General features: G+C 30.3%; 1 protein-coding gene across 1 annotated transcript in view; it reads left to right on the plus strand.

Annotated features, from left to right (window-relative positions):
- The window catches only part of LOC143240633 (uncharacterized), an 89,675-nt gene that overhangs the window by 9,030 nt on the left and 64,341 nt on the right, over nt 1–16,304 (plus strand). Inside the window, exons 2-4 of the mRNA XM_076483386.1 lie at nt 2,147–2,180; nt 3,440–3,531; nt 15,386–15,517. Of these exons, the coding sequence (XP_076339501.1) occupies nt 2,147–2,180; nt 3,440–3,531; nt 15,386–15,517 (258 nt within the window). The remainder of the gene's footprint in view (nt 1–2,146; nt 2,181–3,439; nt 3,532–15,385; nt 15,518–16,304) is intronic.

The raw sequence follows: 16,304 nt of genomic DNA on the forward strand, positions 1-16,304 counted from the left end.
AAGCATCAAAGAATTACCAGTATTTCAGAAAATGTAATAACATGCATCATAACTACTGTGAAAAAAGTGACATTGTATTTAACATTGCTGCAGGAAGTGTATATGTTTATTTTATTTACTTAATATCTAGAGTAACCATCTCCTGGATGGAAGTTATGTAAATTCATGATTGATGAAAGCTTTTGTTTTTTTTTTAAGATGTGAAAAGTTGCTTCCTTGTATGTGATTGTAAAAAAACCCTTAAAAATGCCCTTAAACTATGAATCACAAGATGTAAGACTGCAAACTCGCATGTCTCCTCATGAACCCAACACATTTTTTTTTACATTCCTAATTTGGTGAAGATCTGTCAAGAGGGGTCAAGGTAGCAATAAACAATGCCAATAAAACCACAAAATGCAATACTGAAACTCTTGTATGCACAGCTGCATGGACCTTTTGAATTAATCTGGATGAAGAGCCATACCTTGTAAAGTAGTAGTATAATTGCAGTAGACAGTATACTATTATATTTATATAGACTAATTGGGATACAAATTATGTTAATTTATGATTAATGAAGTTATTTTAGGACATGAGGCATTGCTTGTATATAATTATAAAATAACTCAAAAATGCCCAACAAATTGCAAAATACAAAATGTGAATTTGTAAGTTTTCATATATTTCCATGTGGACCCAACAAACCTTCACCCCAGATTTGGTGAAGATGCATCCATAAGAAGTGAGGTTGTGGTAAAAATGGTCTTAAAAACCAGAAATGTAAAACTGAAAATCTGTTTCTCCTCATTGGACCAAATGAGCCATACTAACTAACTTTTATTCTTGTCGCAAGATAAAGATAGTACAAGACTCGCAAAAACACAAAATTCAGCCAATGCAGAGCATGCCACATCAGCTGGACACAGAATAAACTGGGAGAAAACTAGAATCATCAACACAGACAAATTCTGGAAGACAAGAAAAATCAAAGAATCATTTTATATTAACATTATTAAACATTCACTTAACAGAGATTCCAGATTAGAGCTGAGTAACCTGTGGCTGCCATTGGTGAATCTACAGAAAATCTCTCCTCCAATCAAAAACAGTGATAATCCAACCAATCACAACACGTTCTCCACAATCCACCAGGATACTATAAAAGACTGTCAGCATCTTCACACACACTGACTTGAAGATGAAAGGTAGAAGACTTTCAAAACGTCATCCTCTACACTTGTGTCTCCACAACAGGCAGTTGCTGTCCATTCTACAAAGTTTCATTGAAATCTTTACTGTTAATTTTTACATTTTCAGCCAATCTTTTCTTGTGCATCCTTTTCATATCCCAGTTTCGTGTTTCACCAACTTTCTTGGTCTTACATAATTTAATAAATCTCTCAGTATACAAGTCAATTTAAATTTCTTAAATTCATGATGTATGTACTTGTGAAAATGTTTATTTTAAGAGGTTGTGATAGTCTTTAAACATTTTTCAGCCTGTAGACTTTAGCAAGAATATTGTTGAATTGAATGAACTTTGTTTAATGTTTACAATGAGGAATCTCAAGTATGGAAATTATTAGTGAATTTATGAGTTCTGTCCACAAAATCTTTTGAAGATGAACAAATTCAGTTGTATCTATTGAACTGTGAATAGTAAACATTGTATCACAGCTTGTTTGGAGTGTTTGTGTTTTGTAATGGGAAGTTTATAACTTCAGAGTTGAAATTTCAGTTTTATCAGAAATTTTAAAAGTTCAGTTTGTGATTTATAATGGTGATACCTAAATCCAAACAGTTTGCTTTGTATGTTTTGGAAGAGGTATTTTTAAGAATGAACTGTGGTAGATAAATCTGTAATATTGTACTGAGTAGAACTTTATAATTTGGCAGTAGAATAACATTTATATATCTACAAGGGAAAGTGATGCACAAAACTTCACTGTGGTGTAAGACAGTTGCAGTTGAAAGGGAATGTGCAATAAGATTCTTTCATATTTACAAGTTTTGTTTTGGATTTTTTTTTTGTGATGTGCAGTTGTAGCTCAAAAGGTACACCACTATTTTGTGAGATAATTTATCGTATATAGACAGATAAGAGCTATTAATATGCAAGTTTGTTTTTTACATTGTAATTTTTTATTTTTATTGAATTTTTCAGTGAGGATACAAAGAAAAAGATAGAACAAATTTTGGTAAGTTGATGTAACATTTGTGTGATATTACTTTTCAGTATTTTTTAATGTAATGAATGACAGATTTTAATTTTTTGAGACAGCAATTTTTTATAGATTTAATTCAGTTGAAGATAAAGACTTACTGACAATTTTTAACTCTTCCTGCAAGTGCACATAAGTTTCAAAATTAAATAAAGGCTTCATTGCCATAGATACATTGTCAAAATTTGCTTTTTTAGTTAACTGGAATTGCTGTTGACCCAAAGATGTTCAATTATTCATTACTTCAACCTTAAAATATTAAGAATGCAGTTGCTTTAATTAGTCTCAATTCAAATATTTGTAAGAGACAATTTTGAAATATGTGTCCATGATGGTGATATTTCAGTTTCTCAAATAATACATAAATTTTATTTTACTGAATGCACAATTCATAAATATATATTGCTTATTTATTTTATTTTAATTGCAGCCATGTAAAAACTCCCATCATACTTGTCTGGCACAGTAGGTTCTTAGTTTGTAATTTCTTTGCAGAAAGGTCTTTTTTTTTTTTTTAAATTGTGCTAGTTTAGTTTCAAATTGGTGTTGCCAGATAAATGTTATATCGCTGAATAAGCTATTCTTTTATCAGAAGAATTCAAGACTACTGTGTATGTTTTCCTTCATTTAGTACTATAATGACTTCCTTGTGTTAATTATTGTAATTTTGCATTTATAGTCTTTTTTTTTTGTTTTATTATTTTTTATACTTTAATATATTTGAAATATAGGAAAATTTTGCTTCAAACTTTTAGTATATTTTTGTATATTTTTTAATAAGCTGCATTCTTACCTCCCAAAATTTGATAACATTTTACTTTGTAATTCATCTTTAAAGAAACATATATATATTTTCAAAGTTTTGGAAGATTTGGGTATTTGAAATGAAGAAAATTATGGAAACTGTTTATTGATTAATAGAATTACAGATGTTTAGACAGCTATAATTTAGTGTATTGATTGTCTTGATGGAAAAAAAGTTATTCTGAAACTGTAATCGTTTTAAATCAGTAAGTGCTTTTATATCCTGGTTGGGTCTTTTGGACAATCTAAAGGAATCAATGCATTCCCTGCAATATTATCATCTTTGTCATGGTATGATTATAAGATCCTGCTTATAAAAGGAAAAACAGATTGTGTTGTAAATCTTTATTGGTTAATTAATGAACATCAGTAAAAACTTGGATTGATTTGCAGTATATTTATTGGGTTTTAATTTTTCTCTATTCCATGAGAATGATGTTGGTAAGCTTTCAGATGTGGAGAAACTGTTGCTGTATCTGCAGTTGCCAGCTGGTGTTCCATCAGATGTTGATCCATTAAAACAGTATGTTTTTGTTATTTGTGTTACTTTAATAAGTCTCGTAAGAGACATTTACCTTTTTTTTTTTAACAGAAGTATATATTGCTTATAGTTATGAAAATATTTTCATAATGATTAAACTTCATTTATATTTACTATTGTACAAAGAATGTATAGAATTATATTCAGCATTGAATAAAAATATTTCAAATCTAAATGTACCTTAGTATAAGTTTATTTCAAGTACAGACATGGGTGAAAAGTATTTTAATGACATATTTTGTATGTTTAAATAAATAAAGATATAATATATAAAATCAAATGAAAATGTCAACTATTAAGCAGTCATAACATATACATTCTTATTATACTATTAAACAGGTATGATCTTTATTATCAAACACAGTGCACACAAAGTTTATCATAAAATGTTATACAATTTTGAAGCATGTAGAATACTATTTGAGCCATTATTGTTTACATAAATAGAGAAGTATGATTGGTTAGGAAAGAAGTCAGTGTTGATTTTTAGTTGTTCCATTAGTATAGTGATGCAAATGCTTTTAAACAATCAGTTTGAATTTTCTTCTAAGCTTCCCACAGATTTCAAAAACACATTTAAGAGTACACTTTGAAGTCTTTCTTGTTTATATTAAATTTGTAATCAGCTGTAATCTCTTTTAAAGAAAAATATACTTCTCTCAATAGATTCAGCATCAAATGTGGCATACCTTACCATTAAATTTCGCTTCTGTTTTCTTGCTTCTCTAAGATTAAGCTCATTTGAATGTTTTAGAGAACTTTCACCAAATAATGTGCCTCTTATTTTTGTATGTACCAATGTTTATATAACTGTACTTAAATACTTAAAGAATATCATAAAAATAATTCCTAGTTGACTGTCTTATAGTCTCATATTGAAATATTCATTGCATGTTAAGAAGTTACCTTTGTGGTATTTTTGAGTGAAAGCTGATTTCCTGACTGGTATTAGATAAGTAGACCTGCTAACAATGGCAGGTTTGCTCAGAAAATAAGAGGTATAGTTCTGAATCATGGCAATTGAGTTTTCATGATTTGTTTAAAATAATGAGACTGGACAAATTTGGTAAAAATAAAAACAATCTTTAATATAAAAGAAACAAAAGAAAGTAGTGCATGTAATTGTGTCTAAGAAAACCACTTTTTCTGTTCATTCTCAAGACCAAATTTTGTTAAACATGATGATGTTGAAGTAAGCCTTTACTTAGTGAAACTAAGAAAGCACACCTGAATTAAGATTGATGTTTTTATGAAGTTGACAGTGTCACCTTTACATTTAGACAGTGTCATCTTTGTTGACAACAGATATTACTATTTCTAATCCTTCCATCCCAGATATGTTAGTGCAGTATCCTCTCAAGCAGAATAGATATTATCTACTGTAGAGAATAGAAGAAAAAAAAACAACCAGAAGAGGAATATTTTGGTGAATTTCTGGATTGTATGCTCAATTTCAAACTGCATACATCAAATAAACAAAACATGTTACAAATTTCTGAACCTCTACAGCAAGTAGAAAAAATCTGATGTGCTTGCATATCTCACTCCCATCCCCATTGTACCCTTCTCTGTTATTTTGAAATTGATAACCTTTCTATCATAGTGTGGTGAAGGATCAATTAAATGTATTTTATTCCCACAAAGTATAAATAATATGGATGTCAGAAACACTTTAAATCCTATGATCATGGGCACTCTTGTGTTGTACATAACAAGACTTTTACTTTGTTACATTCAAAGTTTAATTAAGTGCTCTTACTGTAATTGTATACCAATGAAAGTAGCATTAACATTTACATTATGGTTCAAAGTATTGTCTAAGTTTTAAGTCCTTTGTTTTTAAAGAAACCTTAAAAGGAAAATTCTGAAACTAAGCTAATTGCTCTGTTTACACTTTACTTTTCAAGCTCTTTAGGAGATGCTGGAAGAAAAAGATGTATACATTTTTGGGATTTTTGACAGATGCCACACACTTTCAACTCACAGATTTGAGATTTCTCAGCTAATTATGTTTAGTTGAGCTAGATAATTGTAACTAATAGAAAGACCACATTTTGAAATACTGTTTCACAGTAGTTAGTTTAAAATTACTACAAAGAATTTCAGAGAGAGTTTGTCAAATGTTCCTGGCATTGCTTTTGCTTTTCTACTTGCTAATGCTTTACAGTTGTTTTTCACCTACAAGTGTGTTAGTTATAAAGACAATTAAATTTTTTTCAGATTTTAATTTTATATTTTAGTTTATGTTTTAAAATGCTTATTAGAAAGGTTTGGTAATTCTTTTAAAATATAAACCAAACTGCTTCAGTTTATCAGGCTTAGTGTAGTAGACAAATGTCCCATAATTATGACAATGACTAAAATGTTGCTATTAAGGATGCCTTAAGAATCCATTGATGTGTGTTGTGATAATTAATAATTCTGGAGTATAGGAAAAGAAAATAGAACATTAAAAAATAACTTTTTGTGAAAAAGTAAAAACTTACAATTCAGAATATAACAAAACATTTTCAAGATTATTCAATGAAGAATTAAAAGTAATTTACATCTTTGTTTTTTCTGTTTTGAATTTTTGATATCTCATTGCACACTATGTTGATATTGAACTATTCAGTTTGAGTGCAGAGAATTAGAATATAAAAGTAACAAATATTTAATTAAAATGTGTAAATAAACAAAGCTCATTCTTTGTGCATAAAATGCTCTGGTCTTTAACAAAATCTTATCAATTATTATAAATATTGTTGTACTTGTTTTATTCTTCATATGAGCAATGCCAAATGGATTTTCCCATAACCAGAGGTTAATATTGAACTACAATTAAATTACAAAAGTAACAATCCTTTAACACTGATTTGCAAATTAGAAACATTACTAAAACGTAAATGAAAAAGAAAAGACATAGTGAAAAATACTTAACAAAGGTGAAAACACTTTCAGCTTAAAGTTAAAACCATGAACTTAGGCACAGTATTCAAATAAATAAAACATTATTTAATGTGGTAGTACCATTAGTATAGAAACAAGAAGGCTTAAGTTGCACTTTTTGTTGATAACAAAAGGAAAGAAGATTCAGGTAAATATTGTATTTTTTTCCTTTTCATGTGTATTCTTCATTGGTATAAAAGTAACTAAAATGTAGAAATTACAGTTATTAGGTTAGATAAGGTGAAATAAAGAATTATAAAGATTATTCATAATTTAAGTTTGTAAGCAGCTTGTGAGTTATGTAATTTAACACGGTAAACATGCACTAAATGTTTTCTGAGTGATTTACAATGTGTGTGAAAGGATTATTAGTTAAAAGTGGTTCAGAAAACAATAAGACAATATGATTAAGTATAAATAAGTGTATAACATTAGAATTATTTAGTTTAGGGTAAACATTTGTGAGTTCCATTTACTATTTGCAGTCATTGCAGAAAAGAAAAATGGTAATTTAGAATTGTTTCCTAACTTTTTCTATGGTGTTCACAAGGTCTGTCAAATTGACCAGTCCTGTATAAAGTTACAATATAGAAAAAGAAACATTTGATATTTATTTAGGAAGTTTTAGGGATGAAGCAAATGAAATTTGAAAATTTTCAGAGTAAGAAAGGTATATTTAATCTTAATGTGAAAACAACTTTGCACTTGGAGCAGTCAATACTTTGACACCATAAGACTAGAGACAAAGTTTTAGTAAAAAACTCTTAATTCTAATTACTAACTTTTTGTTTATAAAAGGCTCAATGTTTACTGTAAGCTTGAAGATAGATGAAGTACTTAGGGTCATGGTTACATATAATTACATCTTAACATAGAACATTTAATATGATTAATGAGTACACATTTTAGCAGGAAGCCAGCTGCATTTGTTTATCGTAAATGGTTTATATTTTGTAACAGTTCACATATGTTTATTCTAATTTTTTACATTTAAGTCACTTTTATGAATAATATAGTATAAAATTTCTGTGAGAACTATTTGGAGTTTGTGAAAGAAAGGATGTTACAATTGAATGAGGCAAATGGGTCTGATTTTTTAGTTTATGACTCCATAAACAAATAAAATTCAAGTTCATAAATATTGTGCTGTGCAATGTTAAATTTAACACAGTGAAATAGGGTTAACATTTTTTTAATTTGCATCTTTTTCTGATCATGTTACATGGTTTTAGTAAATAAATAATTTATTGCAGTAGTACCATTTGTATCAAAAAGTAGTTTATGTTCATTGACAATCATCAATAAAACAAAGAGCAAAGCAAGTAGTGTATTTCTTGTTATTTTTTATTATTGTAAAATAACTGAACTGCAAAAATTCAAAACTTTTTAGATTAGATTAGGGAGAATAGATAATAATAATAAAATTGTTTTGTGAGGTACTTTCTTCATGAGCAATTCACAGTAAGCTTATGCCTTGTATAATTTGATTAGGTAATGTGAACTATGCACTTGCTAAGTGATTTACAAATTTTATGGTGAAAATATCTGTTAGATGTATACTGTAATAAGTTTAAAGCTGTTTAGAATAAAATGTGAAAAAAGAGAAAGTGGTTATATAGATTTATTTCAATTTTTTTTATGGTTACAAGGTTGGTCAAATTTTACCAATATTATATAGAACTTTATAGGGTAGATGAAAAAAAATTTTTTCTAGTGTATGACTCCACAGGCAAATAACATTGGATGGTATAAAAACTATGCTTTTCCTTAGCAGTATTTGTATAACACATTGTATAATGTGTAGTTATTTTACATTCTGTACTTCTCATAGGGATGGTAAATAAATTGAGAACAAAGAAGACCTAGAGAACAAATGTTGCAATTATTTTATTGGGGGAGATTGAGGACTTTTATAAATATTTTTTTAAACATTAAGAACCTGTAACTTGTGTAGGATTTAAATTTGTTTTATGAACTGCATTTTGATGTCAAGTTTATTTATATGCAATAACAAGAAAGTAGTTAAAATTTAAATTTCACATAATTTGTGATGTCTATACTTTTACCTACACATAGCAAAAGGGTTAATACAGATAAAGCAAGGTGCAAGTATGTACAATTATAAAAATTAAACTAAACAAGAAAAAAATGCAGATATGCCCTGTCTACTTTAAAAAGGATAAATTTAATAAAACTGAGCATGAAACAAAAAAGGAAGAAAATTGAATAAAATATTTTTAACACATAAAACATTATTCTCAGACTTTAATAAAGATTAAATGACTGCACCCTGTTCCAGGATGGAGCAAATCAGTTAGTATTGAAGGCATATAAGAATGTCAAACCATGTACCTTATATGCTGAACTCAAAAATCAAAAACTTTAAAATCAAACTCATCACACCTTGAAATAATGGAGTAAAAACCTGTACTCCCTCAAAAAATAAAAGGTAACTACATACTGGAAATTAAACACTTTAATATAAAATTCATCTTTTTAACATAAAGATCCAAAAATGCCAAAATAGTGAAATGAAAGCTTACTGCATTTTAGTTTTATTCACTCATGCTGTGTGTTTGTGGGAGCAGGAAATGGGATGTTAAATTTACAACTTATATACACAAAACAAAAGAAAAGAAATATGTACATAAATTTCTAAATATCTGATTTTTCCTACATTGTGTAGTGTATATATTACAGCATGCATCATTTAAGAGTTTGGAAAGCAAGGAACACCACTTCTCGATCATCAGGTCAATGTTCAAGCCTTTATGATTGGTAAATAATCCCATTCCTATCAATTATCATGCAAATGTTGGCAGTTCATCTACTTGTTGGAGCTGGTAATCAATCCTATTTCTAGTAATTTCTCATCTTATTTATTGAAGACTGCTAGATAAGTATTCTACAACTACCTTTCTCTCATCAGGTAGGTTAAGATGGTATTCTTGTCTTTCTTTCAGTTTCCTCTCCAAACTCCTTGTCAGGCTACCATATCAAAGGTTTATAAAGGTTCATCTGTAATGTATAAACATGGTTTATTGATGTATTCTGCATGCTTTGGTGTGCCTTGTGGTTTTTATAGTTCATATCTAAGAAAATCATTTATCAGAGTATTGGGTATGGATCAATCCAGTCATATCCAAATTGTTTTATGTACCATGTACATACCACAAACACATCTATTTGCTGCACTGGAATATCTGTGTTTTAATTGTATTATCATAATGCTTCTTCTATAATTCAGCAGGTTTCTGTAATTGTTTACAGGCCAGTTTGCATGATTCAACTGTTGTTGACCTTAGCCACTATGTATACATCCTTGCGAATTTCTTTTTGATGGAGAGACATGTTCACAGGGAGTAACACTTCCTGTACACAAAGGAGTAGATTTGGTGAACAGCTTGTTGATTCCTTTTTTGTTATCTTTTCCTTCATCACATGTGGCAAGAGTTTGTTCCAGTTAGTTTCTGTCATGTGTTTGTATGGTGTTCAATCATCATGGTGTGACCCTCTTGGCCATCTTGTCTGCAAGTACATCAGCTTATTTACATAAGCAACTGTGTTGCTTTTGCTGTGTTGGGTCTAAATTGCTAGTATAGTTGTTAATCAGTGACTTAGAATTAACCATAGTATTAATTACTTTTGCTTCTCCATGCCTATAACCATTCCATTTATCCAGCTGGATATAACTGATCATTCATTGTTTGTTTGAAACCAACACTGAGACTTTATCCCTTGTTGGACTAACCACTGTCCAAGCTAATGTTGCATATTTTTTTGGACAAGAAATAATTTATTTCATCCATAGCTTCTGTGACTGGTTTTGTGCATAGAAATACTCTCATTCCCTGCTGCATACACCAATGCAATCCACTGTTCCTAGGCTTGAACTTTGTGTCATTGGATAACTATTTTGCTAATAAATATGATGAACATTATTTTCATTTTATGAGCAAACATCTCTTGGATTGAGGGGAGAGACCAGTTTCTTCTTTAACCCTGTGCCAATTGGTGCTATTTTAAAATTCTTTTCTGCAAATATTACTGTATTACATTCAAATGTAATTAAACCTCTTTATTATTAACATATATTTTAATGAAATTATTATCAACTGTGTTATAATGCAAAGTTGTATATAAGTTTTTGATCCATTATTTTCAAAGAAACATCTAGAACAATAGTACAGTTTTTGTTGTCACATAATGTGCTTATAGTTACAAATTTTAAGTTTTAAGAGCTGGTATGGAAGAAAGAATCTGTGTGTTTGTGTAGAGTAAACATTTTCTCCAGGCATTTACAATACAACATAATATAGGTTGTTTTTCAGTAATTTGATAACTTTCCAAGAAGTTTACCTAGAGGAAAGTAAAAGTTTCCTCAGTTCAAGACAAGCCATACCCACTTGCAAAGTAGAAGCTGTGTTGCTACACAACAGTTTTAATTTGAATGGTATGCTTATAATCAATAAAAAGAGCAGATTTCATGCTGTAGGTTATAATGAGAGCAAGAAAGTTGTGTACAATTTTTGCAAAGGGAGTTAAAATAAAACTTAGTGAATTGCTGAGAGTGTTGTCCCTAGCACTTGGCTAATTTTGCTTCCTGTATTTAAAAAAAAAATATCACTTTAATAGACAGTTAAACTGCACTTAGGCTTTTTCTTTTATATTTTAGTTACTTTTGTATTATTTGTGTTTTAAAAATTCATATGTGAAAGGTTTAATGATTAAGTTTTCTTCTTGTTGCTCAACTGGTCAAGGGTTTTAAAAATAAGTGAGTGCAAACATTTTACTGTTGACTAAAACAGACTCTCTGCTAATCATAATGATATATCACCTGCACTTAAAGTGTGTCAGCATGAATAATAAAAAATAAGGAATGGAAAGGAGAATCAAACATTAAAAAAAAAGTTATGAAAAGGCAAAGCCATGAAATTATGCATCTGATCCAAAGAATATATTTTAAGGTTATTCAAAAAAGACATAACGAGTAAGTACATATTTTTATTTCTTAATTTTAAATATTTTATTGCAATGTACATTAGTAATAATAATAGCTAGATTTAGTGATACAGTAGATAAAATATAAATAAAAATGCTTGTCTCTAAAAACTTTCAATATTCATTGAACAGGTTTTAGAGATTATGCAAGTGAAATGTAAAACAAAGATGATAAATAGTACTTTTATGTTCAACAAGAAAATCACTTTGTGGATGAACTATTTAGAATACAGTATAAATAATTACATTAAAAGATGAATTTTTATTAGAAATGGTATAAAATATGTACTTTTAAGGAAGTTATTGTCAAATTTTATATAATTTCATCTGCTATTTTTATTTTTGGAATGCATTACGACAAGAAATGTTACCTACTTGTAATATAACAAACTGGTAATCATAGGGTTAACAGTTTTTCATCATTTGTAAGAGCAAAGTTGGTATTCACTAGCTGCTTTAGTGGTCTTGCTCAGAGATCTTGAAAAAGGTCCCCTAGAGTCCTTGACATTCCCGTGTCTGCCAAGAATCTAACATTTCACCGTTGTATCCTGAAGGCATGTACCAAGCTCCATCTAGCCTAACTGAGCTGAGATGAACATTAAACTCTTTGGTAAAAGCTGTCTACTATGTTTTCTCAAGTCATCGCTCAAGTCTAACTTTGTGAGTTTTCTGGAGCATTTGCCACAGCTTCTTCTGTGTGTTGTTTATTTGATTACTAGTATTAATACCCTTGTGGGTTTGGTTATAATCTGTCAAGTCATTTGTTGGAACTGCTAGCTGTGCCTACTTTGCTGTGTTACAGAGTATGAACAGTTATTTTTACCAGTGGCCCCTTAGTCCACAAACAAAACATGCACTTTGCTCTGTCTTTAATGGCTTATATCCACTGGCTAGTTTGGGCAATGACATGCACTTTTGTGATGGCACATACCTTATGAGCATACTCTGGTGTGGAATATGTCCTATGGATGGACCTCACTGTGGCATGTACCTTGCAAACAGACCTTTAGAGTTCTGCCAGTGTGGCTGCATTATAAGAGGTGGAAGTAGCTGCTTGTTAACTCTCCAGTTGGGTTAAGTCTGTTGGTGTGGAGATAATTATAGTCACGTTCACTGCTAATAAAATTCCTACCACAGCTATCACTGCAGACTTCTTCCTTTCTTGTGGCTGGCTTGAATTAACTACTTCATATGTCCAGGTAGACTTGTCTCCATGACGGAATGATGTTCTTCATTCTCAGGTGCTGTTTCATTAGTTCATTGAGAATTCCCAGTGAACTTAAGAAACAGCATTTAGGAACAAGGGACATCATTATCTCATGGAGGCAAGATGTTTTCCAAAACTACCAAGGTCATTGCCAGATGTACCTTCCTGTGAATTAGTACACATTGACCACTTAAGTGGCTAACCCACTGGTGCTAGACTATTTCTGTGCCTTGAAATTGGCCTGATAGATTGCAATATTTTTATACTGGGTTGTATCAGTAAAGCAACTCGTACATGATTGTTTCCCAGTCATCCTGCTGCGTGTCTTTCAGTTGTTGAACATTATCAAAGGTGGAATCTTAAGTTCATGAGAGGATCAAATATTGTAGAGTGGGTTAATCCATTTCAAGTAGTGAACTGCCTGAAATGTTTTAAAAACCAATCCATATCATCTGTTGCTGTCCCCTTAAACATCAGGGGCATGAATTGTATTTCCTCACTAGCAGGGACCCATAATTTTGGCTAAAGTCTTTCTCTGTCATAATCTCAGTGAATGTCTGGATGAGATGCCACTAATGTTATTGGTTATGCATGAAAGCCACTCACAGGGCTTTTGATACCAAGGTGGATGGTCATTCCTTGGCTCAGGGCTATAGGATGACAAGCCATTGAAGATAGTTCCTCATACACCCCTGCACAACCAAAGGTTTTGCAAGTTGCCATTCTTGTCATGAGAGACCTTTCAGTTCCGGAAGGTATGACATTCCATGGATCACAGACTTCACACCTTAGTGCCCATCACCTCATCTGCTAGAGAAATAGTTCAAACTAGTGAAGAATATCCATGAAGCATGTTTTAACTTCTTTATAGATTTTTGTAAATGAAGGTCTAAAATTTAAATTTTTACAGTTATGTTTAAAACACAATGGTTGCAGGCTGGTCAACATCATAGAACTTTGTAGCATTGGCACAAGAGATTTTTTCCAGGAAAAGACTTCTAGACTTGAAATCTTTCCTCTCTCTGTTGCTAGACTTTTTCTCTGTCATTAGTATTTCTGTGTTCAGAAAATGCCATTTATTTCATGGGAAGCAATATTTTAATCTCAATAAACATGTACTCAAGAAAGAGCTAGTACGCAGCATGGTATTGTTTCAGAAACTTTGTAGTAAATACTTGTGTCATGGGACAGAAATTTCTCCTTATCTACTTGTGTTTTCAAGTGAAAACTAATTTCTTCAAATTTGCTCAGGCAGAAGATGACTAATTCTAAGTGTGATTTTTGTTGTTGTTCAGTTAACAGTGTGATCTTACAGCATTGATTAGCTATTATATTTAGACAGCAAAGGATATTGCACTCAGTAATTCTCTCATCTTGAACATAATATGTTACTGCAATATTCTCTTTGGCAAGTAAATATTCATTCTACCTGGAAGAGCAAAGATATAAAGTAACTAAAACAAAGCAGTCTCTGGCTTTCTGGACCATGTATTTAGGCTGAACTGCAAACACTAAATTATTATGTCACTAAAGCAAATAGAAAACATACGTGGATCTCTCCATGGACTTAATGAACCTCTATATTAATTGTGGTGAAGATTCATCTACAGGGGGCAAAGTAGTGGTATAAAATGCAAAACTGAAAATTTGTATGTACTTCAACTTGGACCTAATGAACCTCCTTACCAATTGTTTTTGCAAAGTAGTTACATGTACAGACAATAGACACAACTTTTATGTTTGTATAGATTTATTATGCTTAATGGTAACATTATTATATTTTTCTGTTATTTTAGAATACTTGAGATTTTACTTTGTTCTACATTATAATGAGATATGTCAAAATAATTACACTTATATAAGTTCATATAATGATGAATGAGTAGTTACTGTTTCACATTTAGGATGTTTAGAAAGCTAGAGCAGTGGTTATTCAGAAGGTACAGTTGTACAGTCAATAGACAAAGCCTTTTATGTCATTCCTTATAGTTTTAAAATTTAACCCTTAAACAGTGGGAATGTTGTAGGTAGCAGCATCAGTTGATGATGGCTTCCAATTAAGGGTAAAAATTACAAATAAAAGTAAGTGAAAATCTGGCCAAGTTATGAAGCATAAAGTTGTAAGAAATAGTTTTGTCATGTGATGTTGATTAATCATTTGAAAATTACAAATATTCTGTGATAGTTATTGAATAAATTAGTCATGACAAGATTTCATTGTAGTTTACTTGTATTCTTTTTGAAAAAATATAAAGTGTAGTTTCTTTTGCAATAAATACCATATGTTTTGAATCTGATATATCTAAATTTAAAATTAGCCCTTCCTGTACAAAAATCTTAAACAACAATAACCTGTTTTGTGGTCTGGATAAATAAAAAAGTTTCTCCACTTGTGTACGTTACAGTAAATAAGTGTGATGTTATGATAAGTGATCTGTAAATTGTAATTACTGTTCGTTAATAATTTCTGTTATACACGTGTATTCTTGTACAGAAAAGTTTTTTATTTTGTATAGAATACAAACCAAGGTAATATGGTTGTCATAGATATTATTTTCATGTAAAATTAAATTTTGCTTTTCATTTTAGGTGTATTTATTGCTGGTACAATGGAAAATCCTTTGAAATGCTTTTTTTTCTTTCATGAATGCTTTTATTTTTAGATATACTAACTCTTAATTATTTTTCTTTTCTTTGAAGAAAAAACCCTGGAAATCCACTTGGTAAGAAAGCAGAAGTTGAAGTTGCACAGACTTTCACTTGGATTAAAACTCATCTTGAGGAGGATCCAGATGTTTCTTTACCAAAGCAAGAAGTGTATGAAGAATACAGGTTTGTTTACTGCTTTGTATACACACAATCTGGTACAAAATATATCACAAAACTTGCATTCCTTATGCATTTCCTACTTACATTGTATAGGACAAGCATTAAGCAAAGTAAGTCTTGTTGGCAAAGTAAGGCTGACAGTATAAAGTTAGGTTAGAAAGATAATACAAATTATCTACCTAGTCAGTTGGTGAATGTATTATAGTATTAGTCATGAAGATTAACTGTGTATAGTTTGTGGTTTGTTTGTTTTTTCCAATAAAGCAGAGTTTGTAAACAAACTCTTGTTTAGTTTTGTTTGTGCAGTAGGCTTATCAATGTGTGATTGCTTATTTTTGATTTTTGTGCAAAGCTACACTAGGAAGAATACAGGTTTGTTTACTGCTTTCTATAGACACAATCTGGTACAAAATATGTCATAAAACGTGCATTCCTCATGCATTTCCTACTTACATTGTGTAGGACAAGCATTAAACTAAGGCTTGTGTACCATTTTCTTAAAATAGAACAATGCTGCTGCTGTTGTTATGAATTCTTCCAAAAAGGTTTTTTTCTTCTATAACACAAAAAAAAAAGATTTACCAGGGGTGAATATGATTTCATCTAGATTAGTGGTTTATCTGGGACAAATAAATAAAACAAAGAAATATATTAATTAAAAAACATCTTTTGGGTAGTCCTAGAAAAATTTAGAATAGTTCAAATAAAAGTACTAAATTCAGAAGCACATTCTGGCTCTTTCATTTACTTATTTTGTTAAGAGGTAAAAATGTGAGAATTTTAAAATTAA

The sequence above is a fragment of the Tachypleus tridentatus genome, chromosome 13 (genome assembly GCF_004210375.1).
Source record: "Tachypleus tridentatus isolate NWPU-2018 chromosome 13, ASM421037v1, whole genome shotgun sequence".
In the NCBI taxonomy this organism is placed as follows: domain Eukaryota; kingdom Metazoa; phylum Arthropoda; class Merostomata; order Xiphosura; family Limulidae; genus Tachypleus; species Tachypleus tridentatus.